This window comes from Meles meles, chromosome 11 (assembly GCF_922984935.1).
Source record: "Meles meles chromosome 11, mMelMel3.1 paternal haplotype, whole genome shotgun sequence".
In the NCBI taxonomy this organism is placed as follows: Eukaryota; Metazoa; Chordata; class Mammalia; order Carnivora; family Mustelidae; genus Meles; species Meles meles.
Genome location: NC_060076.1, coordinates 22,475,842 through 22,497,770, shown reverse-complemented (window position 1 = coordinate 22,497,770; position 21,929 = coordinate 22,475,842). Strand labels below are relative to the sequence as shown.

At 42.1% G+C, this 21,929-nt stretch overlaps 1 protein-coding gene across 1 annotated transcript in view; it reads left to right on the top strand.

Moving 5' to 3' along the window:
* Window positions 1-11,862: 11,862 nt before the first annotated feature.
* MUSK (muscle associated receptor tyrosine kinase) overlaps window positions 11,863-21,929 on the top strand; it is a 90,514-nt gene continuing 80,447 nt past the window's right edge. The window contains exon 1 of the mRNA XM_046023209.1: window positions 11,863-12,278. Coding sequence (XP_045879165.1) covers window positions 12,200-12,278 — 79 coding nt within the window. The 5' untranslated portion in view covers window positions 11,863-12,199. The remainder of the gene's footprint in view (window positions 12,279-21,929) is intronic.

Here is a 21,929-nt window from a genome sequence, read left to right as displayed (position 1 = left end):
GTGCCTAAAAATCACATCAGTTTATTGCAGTTCCCAAATATTTCCTAATGCAGAGAGACACAATCAAAACTGTTTTATTACACTATTGTAATATGCCCAAGAAAAATCTCAAAAATCCAGCTTTGCTCAGGAAGATAGAAGACGTCTCCTTGAGTACACATTGTAATCCTGCAGAAAGGCGTGTGTAACTCATGGCTCAAAATCTCTAGGACTGTCCCTCGTCAGCACAGTTCAGTCCGGCCCCTTGCCCTGGGCTAACCTAAAGCAACCCCTAAGTCTGGTCCAGAGGCCACACAGCCAGGCTTTGAGAAAGAGCCAGAAGCCCTGTTGGTTTGCCTACCCTAATCCTGTGATTACCAGAACATTACAAAAATAAGACTTATCTGTGGGTTTATATTTTTATTAAATTAAGTCTCCTGAGAGCATCATGGTTATGCATAAACCACATTTATTAATCCTGGCATAGCTCAGAGAGATCACTGCAAAAATAGACTATGAATAAATTGACCACGTCATACTTACTCAGTGTGCAGTGTAATTTTCCTAGTGTTATTTTGTGCCACTGAGCCACTGAATGGCTGAGGGGCTAAATGAAGGCTTCTCTTTCCCTGAGGTAGTGTAGTTTTCAAAACTGGAAAATTCCTTTCCACGCAGTGTTGACATTAGTACACACTTTCTGAGCCTTTATTTATCTAGCAGAGTCAATTTAAGTGTACTGCACTTTTACAGAAGATGCGAGAAGATGCATCTAGCATCTAGAAGCCATTCAAAATGACTGAATTCAAGACTATAAAGAAGCGTTGTCATAATCTGTGTGTGTGACCAGCAATTACCGCTAGGAAAGGTGAAGGACAACTTGACTGCATTCATTTTCTGATCGTTTAATCACATGGCCAAAAAAGGGGCTAGTTTTGGGAAGCAATTTGCAAAGCTACTTTAAATGTGGTGTTAACAGTCCAAACACATTCTGCTTCAGATTTCCAAAATGAGGATTCCATGAATCAAATTAAGTCGAACTGAAATTTCATACATGCATAGTTCTCCTAAGACAAAACATCGTCCGCAGTCTTAGCCTTTCACTCTGCAATTTGAAATATTCCTCCTGCTCAGGTCCCCAGCAACCAGCCTATGGGCAGATCAGACGGCGCTCCCATTCCTGAACTCCCTCATCCTCTCAGCGGCCTCTGACCAAGTGGAGGGCTCCCGTCTTCTTAAGGAACATCTGTCTCTTTCCCCCAACCACGTACAGGCCCGTACCTCCTCCGGCTTCTCTGACAGTTGTTTCTCACTCTCTCCTGCCTCATTAACTTGCTCTTCCTCCTCAATACAGCCTCTTAAAGCCGACGTAACTAGGAGCTCAATCCCGGGCCCTCGCTTTTGCTCCGTCTGAACTCGCCCACGACCTTCCATGGTGGCTCATGATTAAACAACATCCATGTGCTGAAAGCTCCCCCACTGGTTTTCTGAGCTGCACACCTAAGTCGGTCCTACCTAGCAGGCATTTTTATTTGGAGGTCACGTGGCTTCCCAAATCGGAAATCACGATTAAGAACACTGCCCTCCCTAAACTGTTTTTTAATCCGATCTTTAGCATCTTACGACACGTCACCACATGCACCCAGGTGCTCTCTCCCAAATCCTCAACAACACTTCTGCTCCCCCTTCTGCTTCGCCAAGTCCTATTGTTCTGAAACCCCTGATAGAGGCAGCAATCTTTTTAGAACCTCATCTCGGAAGTGACCCATCATCACCTCCGCTGGGTTCTGGTCATCAGAAGTGGGTCATGAACTCCAGACCACACTCAAAGAAAAAGGATTCCGCCGCTGGCGGCCATCTTGGAGGCTGCCTGCCCCACCGCTAAGGCAGGCTCCCTGAGGGTTGCTCTGAACCCTGCCAAGAGCTTCTCTCCTTACACCACCACATGGCCTACTGGAAGCAGTTGTCGATGTTTCCTTTGGACTCCAGGGCCTGGCCTAGCGCCTCGCCATGACCTGCTGAACTGAACTGAATTGTGCATCTTTCAGCCTGGATCGGAATATATAAACAGTGCTGGGACTCAACCGAGAAATGAAGCTCCTAAGACAGGATGTTTCCTTTGGAGGTGATCTCCCGGTCCCCTAAAAGCAAGTCTAACATATTTGAGGAATCTGTGGTAGGAGTCTGGAACACTCCAATTATAATGAAGAAGCGGAAAGGAGACAGGCAGTGAGAAAGAAGGATGGCTCTGTCATCCTGGTAGGAGCTTACATAATGGTTTTCAGTCTTTTGTGTCTACTCATCATACCTGGGGAAACTCCAGATGAGGTCTGTGATGAAGGGAAGAAGAAAAGAGAAGGCGACAGAAGGGAAAGTTGCAGGGTATTCAGGTGCCAGTTTTATCATAAGAGGAACCAAGGAAGGGCATTTGCTTACCACCTTCAGGTTCCCAAATGAGAAAGGCTACGGAGGCGCCACATCAAATCCAATCAAAGACACTCTGTTTCTGTATACAGAATATGTCTTGAATTCCTGCTCACCCTTCCCCCTCTAATTTAGCCAGGTAAGTAATACAGATAACCTTTCCTCTCTACCAAAACATAGACTTCACAAATGCAGCTCTCCACAACTCCAGCTCTGCCTTCCCTCCAGCATTCAGTGGGCCTCCAAACAATCATTTCCCCAAGCTGCAAAATGTGGTTCTGCATGACGTAATATTCCATATACTACCAAAAGGAAAGGCGTGGGTGAGGGGGAGCCCTAAGAGAATAAGCCAAGGAAATCTCTTTAATCTTCACTCCTCTATCAAGAGAATCCACTAGCAAGGCCTAAATTCTTAGGGAGAAAGGAGGATGTGGTTATTATTATTCCCTCCTTCATCATAAAATAGGTACCAAGTGCTACAACATTGAGTACTCTGCTAGGCACAGGAATCACAGACATAAAGGACACAAAAATCAGCCTTCAACAGGTTCGCCTTCTTGTGGAGACACAGAGGCAAGAGCAGGTTAAGAATTCTACCATAACAGGGGCGCCTGGGTGGCTCAGTGGATTAAGCCGCTGCCTTCGGCTCAGGTCATGATCTCGGGGTCCTGGGATCGAGCCCCACATCGGGCTCTCTGCTCCGCAGGGAGCCTGCTTCCTCCTCTCTCTCTGCCTGCCTCTCTGCCTACTTGTGATCTCTCTCTCTCTGTCAAATAAATAAAATCTTAAAAAAAAAAATAAGAATTCTACCATAACAGCATGCTGTGCATTGAGAAAAAGGGGAGCACAGAGTGTGAGCTCCCTGATGAGAGCCCGGGACATCTGACTTGGACTGGGCCATCAGAGAAAATTTTCAGGGAAGCAAGAACCAGGTGGAATCTTGGAAGGACAAGCCATGACTGGCTCAGAGTAAACAGGGGAGTAACAATCCAGGAGACAGGAAACCATGCGAAGAAGCAGGGAGATCAGAAAGGACGTGGCGGTGATTTCAGGGGACTCCAGTGACTCCTCAGACAAAGAGTGTGAGGAAGGCAGGATGAGGAAGGAGAGGGCGACCAAGGATTGCCACACGAGGGAGCATGGAGGTTACCCCAAAAGCAGCAGGAAGTCATAAAACATCCCAAGCAGGAGAATGACGTAGCCAAATGTATTTATAGAAGGAGCTCTCTCACATTAGTGGAGAGATCTGATTGGCAGGGAGACCCACTCCCTGCTGCCATAGTAAACAGACGGTAAATTAGTGAGAGCAAAAAGTGAGCTGTGGGAGCAGATGAGGGACGGACAATTCAGAAAGAATGTAAACTTGATGGGACTCAGATAAATACAGGGTTAAGGAAAAAGAAGGGTGTTAGGGATGACTCACAGCTTAGCGGCTTAAGAAGCTGAGCAGAAGATGGTGATATTCACTGAAACAAAAGATAAAGGAATTCCCAGGTTTTAGGGGAGATGATGAGTTTAGCATTGGACATACTGATGTTATAGGGACTTAGGACCAATTTCCCCAGGTACTAGGATCTTGCATTCATTTAAAGTCAGACAGACTCTTCAGTCAGTAGAAATCTAGACTCTAGGTCTTGAGAACCTTGGGAAAAAGTTTGAATTTCACCAACTCTGAAACTATAGTAACTTCCCTAAGCTGTCTCCCACCACTCTCCATAATAACATGCCTCTTTCATATAAAGCTGGGATGGTCGGGAAGTGAACAGTGGAGACCACCACAGCTGTATCGAGGTAGTGCTTTTCTCATGCTGTCTTATCCCTGAGGGCACTTGAACACTGAGAGTCGTGTGTTACAAGTCAACTTAGAGCCATGTCAAGTGGGAAAAGTTCTGAATTTATATGCAACTTGTATGTAGCCAGTAATAGCCTGTTAATAGCCAGTCACACTCTGAAGTACTTGTTTTCCTAGAACTCACCAGTAAGAAAAAGCACATATGCTCCAACATTCCCACAGATACCTTTATTTATAGGTGCTTGCAACTGGGTCCAAGTATCTGGAGGCATGTTGGTTTCCAGACAGATTTTAGGTCAACAAGAGCGCTAGGAAGCCAAAATGGAGACCGGCCTATAAAAATGGCATTCTGTTTTCCTAGGCAGATATTTAAACATCAGGCAGCCAAATGGATTCATCCTTATAGGACTTCCCGGTTTTGTGTCATATCAAAGGTGTTTACCACGGGAATATATATGTATGTAAAATTTATAAATTTACTCACTTATTCATATTTTAGATGTATATGTATCTCCTGCAAGAAAGCGTGTGTGTGTATGTATATGGGCATATGTCCTATAACTCAAGAGAAAGGCTTAACTTGGGAGAAAAGAAATGTTTTGGAAGGATACCAGGTAGCTTATGGAATACTTGGGAACACTGGAGAGCCAGGCAGGAACCAAGGCAGTCAGTCAGGTGGCAAGCCCCACGGCCAAGATCTCAACAGAGGAACAGCCTGGTCAGGGTGACACAGCTCTGCTGCTGGACCCTGGGCACAGCCGCTGGCACGGCCATCACTGGACACTGGATACTGCTGAGGCTCTGCCACGACTGCGGGCTACTCTTGGCACCACTGCCACCGAACACTTGATGCCACCACCACCGGGATGAAGTCCAGCTACCTCCTTTGTGTCATTTGCTCCAAATTCAAAGTCCCAGCAAAGGCGTCTCATTGTCTGAGCTTAGGTCGCTCATCCATATCTAGCTATCGGGGTTTACGAGAGCAAGTACTTATTTTTCTTGGCTTATAGAGGCAGACCTGGGACCTGCCTCCTACCAAAATTCAACACGCAAATGAAAGAAGAGGTTCAAATACTGAGTTAAAAACCAAAACCAAAACAAATTCCCGACAGAGGATAATACCTTCCTCACTAAGATGTTTTTGTGATTTGTACCTGGTCATAAAATGACATCTGTAGCTGTCATAATTTTTTACATATTAAAACTTTAACCAAAACATGAATTGGATAATATCATTGTACTTGACTCTTTACAAACATTCTTTTATTTTTCAATGAACAATAATAATGCCTCATGGACTAACTGGCTACCTGGACTAACTTAGCTAGTGCATAAAGCTACACATTCTTTTTTTAAGCCTTTATTTTTTTAGAGCAGTTTTAGGTTCACAACAATATTGAGAAGAAGGCCCAGAGAGTTCCCATATTCTACCTGCCCCTACACGCACTGACCTCCTCCATGATCAACATCACTCACCAGGCTGGTACATTTTTTGGCAAGGATGAACCTAAACTGACCCATCATAACCACCTAAAGTCCAAACCTTACCTTAGGGTCCTCTCTTGGTATTGTATCCTTAGTGTGTTCAAAAAAATACAGAATGACACAGATCCATCATTATTAGATGATAGAAAATACTTTCACTGCCCTAAAAATCATCTGTGCTCTGCCTGCTCGTCCCTTTCACTCCCCTCCTACTGCCCCCAGAAACCACTGATCTTTCTACTGTATCCATAGTTTTGCCTTTTCTAGAATGCCATACAGTTGCAATCACAGAGAACGCAGCCTTTCCAGATCGCCTTCTTTCACTTAGTGATATGCATTTAACATTCCTCCATGTCATTTCATGGCGCAATAGCTCATTTCTTTTTAGCACTGGACAAGTGTCCATTGTCCAGACGCGCCACAGGTATTTTATCCACTCACCCACTGAAGAACAGCTTGGTTGCTTCAAGTTTTGGCAACTACGAATAAAGCTGCTATAAATGTCTGTGTACCGGTTTTTGTGTGAACATGTTTTCAACTCCTTGGGTAAATACCAAGAAGCACGATTGTTGGATCCTATGGCAGGAGTATGCTTAGTTTTGTAAGATCCCGGAAAACTGTCTTCCAAAATGGCTGAATCATTTTGCATTCCCACCAGCAACGGCTGAGGGGGTCCTACTGCTTCACACCCTCACCAATGTTACAGATTCTGGGCATTCTAATAGACATGTGGTGGATAAATTTTAAAAGTAAAAAATATCTCTGGCAGCAGCATTAAAGGTCTGAATAGCCTATGGCAGCGGCATCCCGGGGAGGCTTGTGGAGGGCTTCTTCCCTCAGCATTACTTAAGCCATGTGTATGAACTTCATGTCTTTGAACTATAGCCGTATTGGAGTTTTCCAGTGGGTTTTCAGACAGACAGTGCGGCTGGATGAATCAGGAAGAAGTGCTGAGATCATGGATATCATCAGTAGGTTAGAGGTCATCTTGGAGAATAATTTTGTCCCATAGTACAGAAAATCCTGACAGATCCATACTCTGGAAAAGCCCCTGTAACACACTGGAGTACTGAAGATGTACCTCAGAGGGGCCAGAGGTAATACCACAGAGAAGTAGTGTAGTCAAGTCTTTGGGAGCAAGTGGAGAAGTGGGTTAAAGTGTGGCATGCTGACTGAAAAGGTCATTGTTGTAGACAAATGGGAACACTTGCATGCTCTTTTTCTGGAGTCTGACTTGTGCTCTGGGAAAAGCTGGAACCCTTTAAAGAGACCAGCTGGGATATCCTTCCATTTATCCTCTAGCTCTTTGTTGTTGTTCCCTGTGGTATGCCTATGGAAACTGACTTCTATGAACTCTATCAATGGGCTTCCTTGCCCTCTAGTTTCCTATTGGGTTTGGCCAATGGTGAGAATCTGCCAGAAATCAAAAGCATTCCCATGGGCTGGCCAAATCCCTTAACCAAAGATCTCAGTTCCCAATAGGAAGCTTTTCTTCAACACAGTAACCCCTGTCTCTGGGTTGGAATAAGTGGTTTTCTGCCATTTTGACCCTCAGGCCTGGAGACGGCAAAGAACACCTGTTAGAGGTTCACGGTCTCCACACCAATTCTTGTGGCTCATCAACACCTCACACCCTTTATTCTACTTGAGGAGGTTACTGATTTCATTTTGGGACCCAGACAAAAGCCTAAGATAAAGATTTATAAATTTTATGGGACATAAATCGACCATTTTAGTAGACAGCTTTTTTTTTTTTCTTTTTGGAAGTTCCTACCAGCATATGATTCAACTCCACTATCTACGTTCACTCAATTTTTCTTCCACCTTCCCCACTGCCTTGCCCACCCACCCAGCCATGAGTTCTCCAGGTCTCCACATTCCAGCAGCCCATCTCCACTCAATTTTTCAAGCTGGAAATCTGGTATTCATTTTGACTTTATTCTTTCCATATTTGTCTACAATCTACCCTTTCCTCTCCCTGCACCTCAGTGTCCCTCATGTGTAGTTAAAGGGGCTTCAGAGCTGGTGTCCACTCTGAGAAATGAACTTAACTGAATATAAGCAAAATGGCCACAGGTCAAGGTTCCCAAGATGAACCCCTGAACTGGTTTAAAGCTACCCACGTCCCTGAATCTCTCGCTTTCCAGCTTTTGCTCCTTCTCTTGTCCATGTTCCTACCTTCTTTGTGCTGCCAGTATCATCACCTGTTTATTGACTGTGTCTATTCTCAATACATCCACTTTGCACCCTCGCATCACATTTCCTTCTCTCTTCTAGAATGCTGCTTCCCTGGATTAATGTATCATTAACAAATGCACTTTTGTCGCCCCAACCCCAAAAATAAACCTAACCATTCAACATCTGTCAGTTGCAAAGCTGAGAAGTGCTAGAGAAAAAAAAAAAAAATCGCACCAGAGTGTATGACCGCAAAACTTCAGTGACAACCTCAACTGTGCCCTCTCTTATGTTCCAGAATAAATGTCTCAAATCTCCTTCAACCTCGCCTTCTACATCACAGAGATGATAGAAGTCATCAGATGAGGGCTCAGTAAACTCTCTGACATTCCCACATACAAATGCGGCTGCTTATCCCCATCCCTTCCTCATTACCTTCTACTGCAAGATCCTACGCTCAGGACTACCCACTAGCTGCCTTGTGTTAATCTCTTTTTCTCGCTCTTTATCTTTCACTGACTTTGAAAGGTTGGAATCTTGCATGGCTCAGCTCTAGGGCTTCCTTTCCTTCCACGTGCTCCCCTGGGTCCATCTGCTTCACTGCTGTAGCTTTCACGGCAGTCTACATTCCCATGGTGTTTCATTGCTCACAGAATGAAGCTCTTACTAAGACAAAGACCCTGACTGACCTCCCCTACCTGCCTCTGCAGCTTTCGCCCTTACTTCCTGCACTCGCAACAAAATGACTTTTTTCATTTCCGTCACAGCACGATGGTCCTCCGTATCCTGGGCCATTCTTCTCTCACTGCTTGTTACAATCCACCCCACACCTCCCGAACTGGGCTGTCTGACGTTTAGTCATCCTACGGAGCCAAGCCTCAGTGGCACCTCCTCAGAGAAGCATTTCTTCCTTCTCTTGCTTCTCTGACTAGGCCAGCCTCCTTTTTTTTCAGGCTCACTTTTTATATAATTTTACAATATAGTGTATCTCTCCAAATTATGATTTAATTAGTTACGTAATTTTTATTATTCATTCCCTCACCAGACATTAAGCTCCACTGCCTGTTACTGAATGTTCGATATCCTGTAGGTATTCAGGATAATACATTAATTCATTGAACAAACATTTTCTTTCAAGAGTCCTTTCCAATTTTATAAGACGTAGGTCTCCTGATGCACCTCTAATCACTATCCTAACAGTTCATGGGAGATCTATCCATTTTTAAAAATACAACCCCACACTCTCTTTGACTCCCCAGGAGTTTTCTGGAAAGGGCAATCCATGTGGCATTCACAACCCAGCCGTCTGCTGACCAGTGAGGCAGACAACTAGGTCATTGCCTTCGTGATCATTAGAAGGGTCTCTTTGCCAAGCTTCTTCACCAGATATATGAGAGCCTGGTGCAGACCAGAAGCACTAACGTGGTGATGGGCTGACTCTGGCAGGAACTGGGCTAGTCTCATTAGCTGCTGTGCAGCTGAATGCCAGTATCTAGTTCAAGATGCGGCTCGAAATGGTGCTACTTGCTCTTTGAGCCTCCTTCCCAGGAGTTTTGGCCAGCTTCTGAGATGAAGAAGCAAAGACAGCAGAGGTGGCGAGGCAAGCTTCATTGGCAGCCAACTGTATTTTATTAACAGGAAGACTGGCCATCAGCCCCATGTACTCTCCTTATGCCCGAAGAAGCCGTTAAAGAGTAGCACCCGGCCTCACCCTCTGTGGCTGAATGAGCCTACTAGTGTAAGAAATAGATCTGCTGGCGTGGTAGGATGGAAGGCCATTTTGTATCAGGGTTACAAGAAACTGCTGCAAGGAGTATAACTGGGGTAGCCTCTGGCTGCTCTGCATTGGAATCCACTGCAGTGGGCATCCCCCAGCCATTCTGGGTTCATTTCGAACCAGCACTCTCCCTCAAATTCAAGCTGAATTCTCCCTCAACAGAGTTTTGTCTCCCCTTAGCACTGCATGGTACTGTGTTCTCCTTGAGATGTAAGTTGTGGTGGAATTTGAAGCCGGAGATAATTTCCTGGAATGACTGGTCTAGGGGGTGCAGTTCCTACTGGATTCAAAACAGGTGCCATCACTGCTCGGTCTATACCATAACGGAAAGAGGAGGAGGAGTGCTCCTTCGCAAATCTTCTTCCCGGATACCTGAAGGAAGAGGGCCCCTGGAGGGCTCACCTTGGCCTTCCTTCACTGATGGCCAGTACCGATTTAACTCACAAATCTAGAGTCAGCCAAATTTCTAGAACCCTGCACTTTCCCTGGTATTATTTATGGAAATGACAGGCAGCCACATTGTTCATCCTGCTGATTCCTAAATTGCACATGAAATATGTGCTCATCTTACTAACATTCAAATTTCCCGTGATATATATAGCATTCATAGGATATTCTCAACAGAAACCTCATCAAATCTCTACCTCTTCTATTAAAATTATATGAGGATTATTTTGGTTACAGTTTAAGGACTCAAACTCATATGAGCCAAGCCCCCCAAAGGGTGAATTTATTAATTCAAATAACAAAGAAGTCCAGTAGATAGATCTGGCTTTGCACATTATTTCTTGTTCATGGAGCATAAAAGCTTCCAACAGCCCTGGCTTATCTGGTCATCACAGGTGCTGATCTAAGAAGGAAGTGCTTATTACAAAAGGCCCAGGAAAATATAAGACCTTGGACTAGCCAATATGAGCTATAAGCCAGTTTCTAAATCAATCACTATGGTTAGGTAGTAGACGTGTTCTACATGGAAAATATTTGCAATTTATGTAACAGACCAATAACCTAAATTTTTTATAGTGGGCATACATTAAAATTCCCATAAATAAGAAAAAGAAAAATAACCAAAGAAGAATACAGACAAAAGCCGAAGAGGAATGAATAATAAAAACAATGAAAAAATCTCATTACCAACAGTGTTTAGTGAAATAGTGTAAATTAAAACAATGAAATACCATTTTTATTCTATTCAAATATAAGAATTCAAAGGCAGATGTTGATCAGAGTGTGGGGAGACAGGGCCTCTCATACGCCGCCGGGAAGTAAATACACCATCATATATCCATACATGAGATGACCATGCTGTCAACAGAAATAGTGGGTAGTGTGGTATGTGTTAGCATGGTAAAGTCTCCAAGACAGACTGTTCAGTGGGAAAAGGCAATTCACACAGTAGAATGCTTTGAAAGCTGTGAAGGTCCAACTCAGGAAACCTCGCTGCAAGGAATGTGACTGGCTGACAGCCAACAGCAGCCAACTCCATGGACTCATGAAGCCACAGAATGAGGGTACATCAACACAAAGCAAAACACCTTAAAGCAGTGTGGTAAGTACAATGATAGAGATGTGCACAATATAGCCACAGAGACGGAGATCTACAGAAATACAGACATAGACAGATATGTGCATGCCCAGAGAAGCCAAACCCAATGCAACTTTGGGAAATCTGAGACTTTGGGTCTGGGATGGCTCCCAAGAGGGAAGATGATCAAGCTGAGATGTTAACTGGGGGCAGAGAAGAGGAAAGCACTCCAAGCAGACAGAACAGCATGAGCAACTCATGGAGGGAACTTACGACAGGTTGCTAAATATTAGAACAGAGGTTTGGATTGTAACAGATGAGGCTAGCGAGATGGGCAGAGTCCAGCAAGGCCTCCTTTCATCAGAGAGAGCCTGAATAGATTTTCATGTGGCGAGAAGCCACGGCAGGTTCTGGAGTGGGAGAGTCCATCTGAGAAGAGATTAGAGGATAATAAAACACAGGTGAGAACAGACAGGACGCTGTCATTCAGAGGAGGTGAACATCTGGATAGGAGATCGGGATAGCGTTGTACTAGTCAGAATCAATGGAGGGGAAGAAATCCAGGAATATGGAGTCTGTGCCATCTGTAGGAACTGGTAACGGGCAGGAAGTAGGAGGTGGGGTGAGAGATGGGGAGGAGCCCAAATGATACACCCCAGGTTCTGGTGTGAGGCAGAGAGGTGGTGAACTGAATCAGATCAGGAAACCTCTACCTCAGGGAATACAGAGACAGTTGCAAAGGCATCTAGTGTTGTCCTTCTGCCACTGTCTTAAAAGGGATTCTAAAGGGATTTTCTTTCCCTTGTTCCTCCAGCACTACACTTGCATTACTGGCCTAAGTGGATACTCACCAGCTGGCCGTGTCCATCACTACAGCCAAGTCTGAGAATTCCTGATTATACTTAGAGCCTGTGGAGCTGCTGACACCAACAGTCATTAGCAGACGACCCTTTTGTAACCAACTATGCTTTAAAATGTAAACTGTGGGGGCATTTTCCTTGCATTGTCCAGAAGGAACTTTCTCCTGCGTGAGCCTGGATTAATCATGAGAGAGCTCGTCAACATTCCACTCGTACATATTCTTACTTTGGTTGCCTTCAGCGGGACTGAGAAACTTCCAAAAGGTTTGTTTCAGGAATCTTGTCTTTGTGTTGCCTTGTCACAGTTCTAGAGTGTATGTGCGAATATGTGTGCGTGCTCCGATCGAGACCAGTTCATGGGATGGTGGGCATGGGTGTTGCTTGGTGAAGTAGGAGTGCGATGTATTGAGAGGGAGAAAACTGTATAAATAAGTGGTTGATTGATGGTCTCATTTCTACAGGCATCCCTCCCCCGCTTAAGTTCTGCAGTAAAAGCTTAGCCGCATAGTGGATGCGGAGCTCTGGTTTGTAGGGAAACATCAGCAGGTAGACTGCAAGTTATCAAGGTCTGTTTTGTTTATGTGTGTGTCAAACTTCAGGGTGGTCTAAATGGAGGCTGAAACATTTTCCCATTAGGTTTGCCGGGAATATAATCAACCCTACTCCCAGATGTCCAGAGTGTTTGCTTCTGAACAAAAATCCTTTCCATTTTCAGTTTCAGTTTTGCAAAATTCTTAGTAAATATTTTAGTTCCTTAAAAATTGGAATTAGAGAAAGACCCACACCATTTGCCTATATAATAAAGGCCTGAAGACAATGAGTTCTCAATAACTTTGAGGTTGGAGGCATGGTTTGGCTTGGCTAGAACTGTGAAAGTTTTTTTTCGGAGCCTTTGGAATGTACCGGAAATAACACCACCTCAGGGAAAGGAAAGCAACTTAAGAAACTGACAGACACCTGTTGCAGTAGCAAGAATGTCCACAGTGATATGGTTTCTGGCCAGTGTATTATGAAACTGAGACTAGCGTATTTCAAATCAGGAAGAAAGACCGGAAAATATGTGATTTGCAAAGTGACTGGGGCTTCTTTGAAATTTTTTTTAAAGACACGATTAAGATTGAATGATACCAGGGGCGCCTGGGTGGCTCAGTGGGTTAAAGCCTCTGCCTTCGGCTCAGGTCATGATTCCAGGGTCCTGGGATTGAGCCCCGCATCGGGCTCTCTGCTCAGCAGGGAGCCTGCTTCCTCCTCTCTCTCTGCCTGCCTCTCTGCCTACTTGTGATTTCTGTCTGTCAAATTAAAAAAAAAAAAAAAGATTGAATGATACCAGTTAAAGAGTTTTCAGATTAAAGGTATTCAAGTAAAAAGAGTTTTGGGTTTTCTGATACTCTTGAATTATTTTCCCTCTACGTTACTTTCCCAAAGAATTGAAAACATTTGTATTGTATAGATAAGTGAAGGTATAGTATCTGTATGTAGATGGGAAACGTAGCTTTACATTTTTTGGTTCACTAGACTTTCAGGAGCCACAAGGACAAGACTGCTAATGAGATACAACTTTCCTCACAAACAATCTGATTTCATAGATTTATGTTGTTTTGTTTTCCCTATTCTATCTTACATGAGCATAATGGTATCTTTAGATGTATTTAAACATTGAATCGCCAAGTAATACTTCAGGTTATCTCTAGATAAGAAAGAATCTGGATCTTTTCAAACAGCTAATAATAGACAGAAAGACTTAACATTGGCTTCAGATTATTTTAATACTTCCTGATCATACAACGGATGTCCGGTAAGGTAGCACCTGAATGTTCACACTTACAGACTGTGCTAAGTCTTATTTACGCTCTTCTAAACCACAAAGTTACATAAAAATGACACAGTTAAATGTTAAAATTTACTAAAATTCAGTATCATACAGAGCAAAATAATTAATTTTGATGGTTCATGTCAGGATTGGGTACATTAAAAAAAGCCAACCTCTCTATATAAACAACCCCTAATCTAGATTCCAGAAAGAAATGATTTATAGTTTCCAGACTTTATAGGTAAAGCCCTTAATTCAAATGAACACTATCTCTATTTTGAAAAATTCAAAATATGGTGACATAAAGAAAACAAAGCCAAACATCCTGGCTTTTAAATAAAGTGGTCCGATTGTTAATTCAACTTTGTTTATAATTTATTTGTTTATAACTTATTTACTTATTTATGGTAAAATTTAAACTAGGATGAACTTAACACCAACCCTAGCCAAAAATACCAGGCCTAGTAGAACAAGCATCCATTAACTACACACATGTGCTCTGAGAATAAACTATCATAAAAACACAGTCCTTAAAATTTTAAATGTCAGCGTTCATGAAATATACTAGCACAAAACCCACAAAAATATGCTATTATTTTAACACTACAAAGAGTAATGAGGATGTTCCACACAAACTATCTCAGTTACTTTCTCTATTCTTGACAGAGAATAAAAAGTTTTTAGATGAATACCTTTGTCCTAAGTCCTTTATCATAAATGAATCAAAATAATGTGTTAAAAAATAGACTGACAGATTTTTAAATAGTGCGAGAGTATTTAGTGGATTTTTTTCAAACTGTCCATATACCATTTCCTCAATAAAGTAACAGACTTTGTAGAATTAATAGTTTATTGTTTTAATTTTAGTTGAGATTCCCAATGTTCAAAGACAAGGGGGAAAATTCACTTGCTCTGAATCATTCCGACTAGTGATACTTTCAATGATGAGCTCAATATCGTAACCCACAAGAGAAATATACAAGCCTCTGTGTATGAAAGTAACCCGTATTTCATTGCATACTCGCCTTAACCACATAATTCAATAATATTTAGTGCTTTATTGGGGAATATTAAGTGTATGGGGGGATTTAAAGTCTGTAGGAGTACAGGAGTTTATGTAAGCAGCACTGTTTGTTTAATATGCACAAAGAACTCCTGTCCAAACTCCACTTTTTAAATTACCCCATTTACTCCAATACCTAGAAGTTTCTGAGTCTAAGTGGTTTATCTTCAGATATATTTGAGTAACCTCCTCTCTTAAATCATATGTATACAAAGATAGGATTCACAGATTCAACATATGACTAAGTCAGAGCAGGCACAGCTGTCATTGAAATCCAGGACACCGAGTCCTGCATGAATATTGACATGCATTGAAAGATCAACTCATTACGTGTCTGGGGAAACACAGTTGCTTTAAATATTATTGGCCTTAACAGAAAGAAGGAGCAGAAATATCAAGATTTCTGCCACATTTCCAGAATAGTAGGCAACTTCTTGATAAAATAGGACTTAAGGTCATGGGAGAAAGGGACAAGTAAGGAGAGAGAACGGGGCCTGAAGAATGTGGCCCCATTCAGGAAAGTGAGGGAAGGAGAAGACCAGAGAACACAGAAGAACTCCATGGGGCATGCTGAGGACCCAACCGGGCTTGGGGGCTGAGCCTTTGTCGTGGCCTTGACCTGCACCACTGTCTCCCTCATCTAACTATACTGTATGCACATAGGAGCCCCAAGGACAGCTGGTTGGATTAGTTCAAGGTTGGTGCTCCCCAGGGTCAGTGCAGCTAAAGGACTAGAGAGTAAGGGAGCTGAGATTATATGGCAACATATGTGCAGTCTAGGCTGAATAACAAAGGCAGTAAAGTGAGGACATTTAAAGCTTGGAAGAGAACATTAAGATCAAGTTCCTTTTCCTAGTCTCCAATGTCTTTCCATGTGTCGTTAGGGAGAGCACATAGTCTCTGTGAGCCTCTGTTCCCTGGTAAAATGAAGATGTGCATGGTAGTCTTGAACCTATAGTGTTATATACTATGCTAAGGACTGTCAACAATTGGCAACATGTCCATTCTTGGGTAACATGCACATTTTAGATGGATCTCGATGAGACCACATCTTTTTTTTTTTAATTTCTTATTTTTTATAAACATATAATGTATTTTTATCCCCAGGGGTACAGGTCTGTGAATCGCCAGGTTTACACACTTCACAACGCTCACCATAGCCCATACCCTCCCCAATGTCATAACCCCCCTCCCCCTCTCCCAACCCCACCTCCCCCCAGCAACCCCCCGTTTGTTTTGTGCAATTAAGAGTCACTTATGGTTTGTCTCCCTCCCAATCCCATCTTGTTTCATTTATTCTTCTCTTACCCCCCTAAACCCCCATGTTGCATCTCCATATCCTCATATCAGGGAGATCATATGATAATTGTCTTTCTCTGATTGACTTATTTCACTAAGCATGATACCCTCTAGTTCCATCCACGTTGTCGCAAATGGCAAGATTTCATTTCTTTTGATGGCTGCATAGTATTCCATGGTGTATATATACCACCTCTTCTTTATCCATTCATCTGTTGATGGACATCTAGGTTCTTTCCATAGTTTGGCTATTATAGACATTGCTGCTATAAACATTCGGGTGCACGTGCCCCTTTGGATCACTATGTTTGTATCTTTAGGGTAAATACCCAGTAGTGCAATTGCTGGGTCATAGGGTAGTTCTATTTTCAACATTTTGAGGAACCTCCATGCTGTTTTCCAGAGTGGTTGCACCAGCTTGCATTCCCACCAACAGTGGAGGAGGGTTCCCCTTTCTCCGCATCCTCGCCAGCATCTGTCATTTCCTGACTTGTTAATTTTAGCCATTCTGACTGGTGTGAGGTGATATCTCATTGTTGTTTTGATTTGTATTTCCCTGATGCCGAGTGATGTGGAGCACTTTTTCATGTGTCTGTTGGCTCAATGAGACCATATCTTAACCCAAATGAATTCCCCCAGGAGAAGCAATTTCAGACATTCTAAGAAGCTGGGCCAGAACTCCTACCAGCCTGTGCCCCATACCATTTCTGAAGGCAAGGACCACTTTGTTCCGTGACAAAGAATGAATGATACCACATTAGTAAGTGACTGAGATTATCCATGAAGTTTACAAACTCCAAAGGCATCATCATAAAAATTAACTTGCATTTTATTATAACACCAGCAGAATAAATGTGTCAGTTTCTAAGATAAGCCAAATGATGAGCAATACTGAATATCCTCTTTCTTTGGGGAATCTGAAAATTTTCCAGCACAAAGTGTTTTCTCATACTGAAAAAACAATACTGTATTCACGATGTCAGGAAAAAAAAAATGAGCATATCCCAAATGTGAGCTCTAGTTTTACTAAAAACAGAAAGGAGCAAGCACACCTGGCTTTTTGGTTTACTCGGTCATTTAGTCATGTTAATCAGCAACTATTCAATCAGAAGCTGGTAAGCCAATGGCCATGTGATGGAGCCCATAAAAGGGTAATGTCACGTCCTTCTCATCAAGCAGCAAGGATTCAAGTTAAGCTACTCTTTGGGTACAGGAAAGTGTTGTGCTCATTTTCATGTATTTGTTATTCATGTGGTCCTTGGATTGAGGGAGGAAATAGTGCTCTAGTTTAAACAGACTCTGGCTGAGATGAAAGTTGGATAAGGGAACGAAAGTAAACAGGAGACAGTCTGCTGAGTCAACAAAATATCACTAAATACAATGATGTGATTTTGTCCGTAACAATTTGAAAGTGGATTTGTTTGGATAATTTTGAAAGATGGGCAAAGTGAACTTAACCAACTCTATCCTACCTATGCAAATTGATATTAATGTAAATCTTATTTTTCCTCTCTGAGTGAGTAGTAGTATGCTGATGACGTGAAATAGCTTAGAGTTAAAAGACAGAAACTTTAAACCAGGCTTCACTTTGAAGGTCAGCTCTAACACTTCCTACTTTCATCATGTTTAGACAGGTTACTTAGCCATCCTTAGCCTCTATTCCTCATCGGCAAGTGAGAATAATAATAGTATCTGCTGTTATGTTTGTTCTGATAAATGAGATAATGAATGAAAAGTCTAATGCACAGCCCATGGCAGGTTCTTAATTCTGGATGCTAAAATTATTAAAAAACAGAGTTAAACATGACCCAAGACTGCCCGGCCACTGTACACGATGGGAAGGCGTTACTCCAATAAAAGTTCTTCCTAACACCTCATGTATATCTCCATGAATGTCAAGACATTGTAACATGTACTTCCTTGATCTTAACTGATCTCCCAGTTTGTAAAAATATTAATAGTATGCCTATTACTTCTGTCACTTTGAAGTATCAAGTGAGAAGAAACTAATGAATCGAGTTTATTTTCTTACAACACATGGCCATGAAGAATCACTTTGAAAATACAAAATATAGAAAATCTTGAAATAGAAAAAAATCACCCCAACTTCCAAGACTGTTAATGTGATGGTATATTTTGTTCCATTTTTTTCTATATGTCATAAAATACTGTTTATACAATTCTGCTACCTGCCATTTCTACTTAACATAAATGCATGAGTTTATTCTATATTATCTATACTCTTTAAAATACCATTTGTAGTGACTGTAAATAATATCGTGTTTAGACAAGCGTTACTGATATATGTTTAATAGCCGCCTCTCTGAGACCAAAAAAAAAAAAAGACCCTCATTTGTTGCATTTGTTGATTTCTGTAGTGTAAATACTCTGACCACAGTCGATTTCAAGCAAACGATGAATACTGAATCGGGAAGAGATGTGCCGTAGCATACCTTTATATACTATTTCTACTGTACAGATACATTGGATCTAAATTACTTCAAGAGCATGGATAATAGTATATTGTAGTAAAATAATTAGGAAGCAATCCATTTTGAGTATTATTACTTTGTTTTTGAGATGATTTATTTAATTATAATTTTTTATTGTTAAGCTGAGTAGAGTTAACAATGTTAACATTAGTTTGAGGTGTACAACAGAGTAACTCAACTCCTCTAAACGCTATGCTCGCCCATCACAAGTGCAGCAAGTGACCCTCTGTCACTTAATTTTATATAATTTGGTTTTTAATAATGGCTGTATTTAACAACTGTCTCACAAAATACTGGAAAAATTAGTGCTTGGCTCTGTCTAGCAAGCCAGTACCCTAGCTAGAAGGCAGAACTGGGTGCCAAAATTTTCTTCAACTTCAACATGATTAGTACAATTTAGTACAATTAATCTGTTTTATACAGTGAAAGTGAAAGGCATCTATATGCCTTTCCATCTTGAGATTCTTTCCTTGGGATAGAGTCCCAGATGTAATTATTCGTGGTAAATTTGCAAGTCATCCAGAGACCAGGAGAACCACTGCACTGTTCAGGTTTATGTTTCTAAATTACCAAATCAAATAACACACAGTGTTCCCTACGTGCAAAGGACAATTTTAAATGCTTATCATATACTCATTTAATGACTCCTCCTGACAAGCCTTTGTGGTGGTTTTATTATGCTCTCCAGCTACAGTCGAAGATTCCGAGGCACCTGCTGGGTGGACAGGGAGTGATGGAGCAGGGATCTGAACTCGAGCCCTGTGCAGCCCCTCTTGCTGTCTGGCTGCTCTATGGTCTTTCCTTTTATTTTTTTTTTTAAAGATTTTATTTATGTATTTGACAGAGAGAGACACAGCAAGAGAGTGAACACAAGCAGGGGGCGTGGGAGAGGGAGAAGCAGGCTTCCTGCTGAGCAGGGAGCCCGATGCAGGGCTCGATCCCAGGACCCTGAGCTGAAGGCAGATGCTTAAGGACTGAGCCACCAGGCGCCCCTGTATAGTCTTTCCTTTTAGAGAATGAAAGCATTCAGTGGAGGGATGGGGCAACTGGGGGTGGGCATTAAGGAGGGCACGTGATCGGTTGAGCACTGGGTGTTATACGCAACTGATGAATCATTGAACACTACATAAAAACTAAAAATGTAAGTTGGCTAATCGAATTTAAATTAAAAAAATTTTTTAAATAAACAATGAAAGCATTCAATATGATCGATTCACCTTGGGGTGAATTCTTCATTATTTGCATCCCACAAACTTAATAATATTTACTGTTTTTATTTCTTAGTATCTGTATTACTCTACAGTTGATTGCTTACTTCATCCATGGAAACCTTCCTGCCCCTGTATAAAAGATGCCATTTCACCTAAAAATTCTGCTCTCTTATTTCAGCTATTCTCTTTCCATCTTTAAAAAAAAAATGCCTTTTATAATAAAAGTCTCAGAAATACAGTTCATTGAAACATCACATCAGTCAATGTGCTAAGCCTGGGGATAGAAAAAGGTCTAAGACAGGGTCCCTGGCCCCAAAGCTCAAGGCTTTATAACTGAGTATGGGACAAAAACATAAACAGATCATTTTAATCACATCTGTGTGACAAGTGCTATTAGAGTGACATTTGCAGGATGACCTAAGGTTAAGGGAAAGGGCATCTGGCTCTGTCTAGCAAGTCCAGGAAATTGGGAGAAGATGCTACTTACACTGGATCTTAAGAAAAGAACAATATTAAGGAGGATGACGGGAGCCTAGTGGGACACTCACAAGCACTGTGTTCCCTCACTCTCGGCCCATGAGTTTGTCTCTGAGTTTACTTAAAAAAGAAGGTTCATGAGATAGTGGATGTACGTTTTACGGCCAATGTGCCAGTTTGTTTCATGAGGCTGTCACCCTCTACCCTGCAGCTAAAATACTGTTCACACCACTTATTTGGTTGTCATTTGTACCTTGTATTTTAACTAAAATGACCATATAATTTACTGCCCAAAGTCAGGCACTTTGTGAGTGTAGGGGGTACTATTAATAACTGTGCCAGGAGAGCAGGCATAACTGACTATTATAACTATTTTATGGGTCTATCCATCCTCATTATCTAGATTGTGGCAAAGATAGGTTTTACACATCTTTTTGCTTCTAGTGAACCTGGTGCTTCCTGCATGGAAAACAGTAAATAAATCTCTGATAAATAATAATAATTATACCAAAGTAGTAATGATGATAGTTATCTTAAATACGATTATGCAATGGGGTAGATTTCCAGACTCACCCAAATACAGGTGTGGGCACTTTGCCACACCATTTAGCCCTTGAGATGCCCAGGCCCCCACCCTGTTTGCTTTGGCCGATCCATAGGTTTCCTTAAGCAGTAAAGAGGGGGTACATCTTACTCCCAACCTGCTCTCATCGTTTTTAACTTTTGTGTCTTCCTAATTCTTGTAATCCAGGTTACCCTCATTTCATAGGGGGACAGGAGGAGAGAAAGGACCATAGGACCATATCACAGCCTCTCCCTCTGTTGTCCTTCTGTGGGACACACACATACACACACACACACACAGGCACACACAGAGGCACATACACACACACAAACCAACCAACAACAAAACACAAAAACAAAAACATGAACAATAGCTTTGGGATCTAACTCACATACCACACACGTTAGCCATTTAAAGTACACAATTCACAGAGTCGTGCATTTATCATCAAACTCAAGCTCAGAACATTTTCGTCACACTGTCCGTTAGCCACCGATCATCACCCCCTAATCCCTCCGTCCTCTCCCCCGGTCCTAGGCAGTCCCTAACGTATCTTCTGACTCCAGAATGGCCCATCTGGACATTTCACGTCAATGGAACTATACAATATGTTTGGCTTCTTTCATTTAGCTTGTTGTCCCCAAGATTCACCCATGTTGTGGTGTTTAGTACTTCATTCCTTTTTATTGTCAAATAATAATCCATTGTATGGATATACCCATTTTGTTGACCCATTAATTTGCTGGTAGACACTTGGTTTGCTGCCCCCTTTTGGCTACTGTGAATAACACTGCTATGAACACAGTTGTCGAAATGTCGGAGTCCCTGCTTTCACTACTTCTGGGTATATACCCAGAAGGGGAACTGCTGGGTCATGTGGTAATCCTAGGCTTCATTTCCTGAGGAGCCACCACACTGTTTTCCACAGCAGCTGCACCATCTTACACTCCCACTAGCAACGCACAAGGGTTCTAATTTTTCCTCCTCCTCGCCAAAAT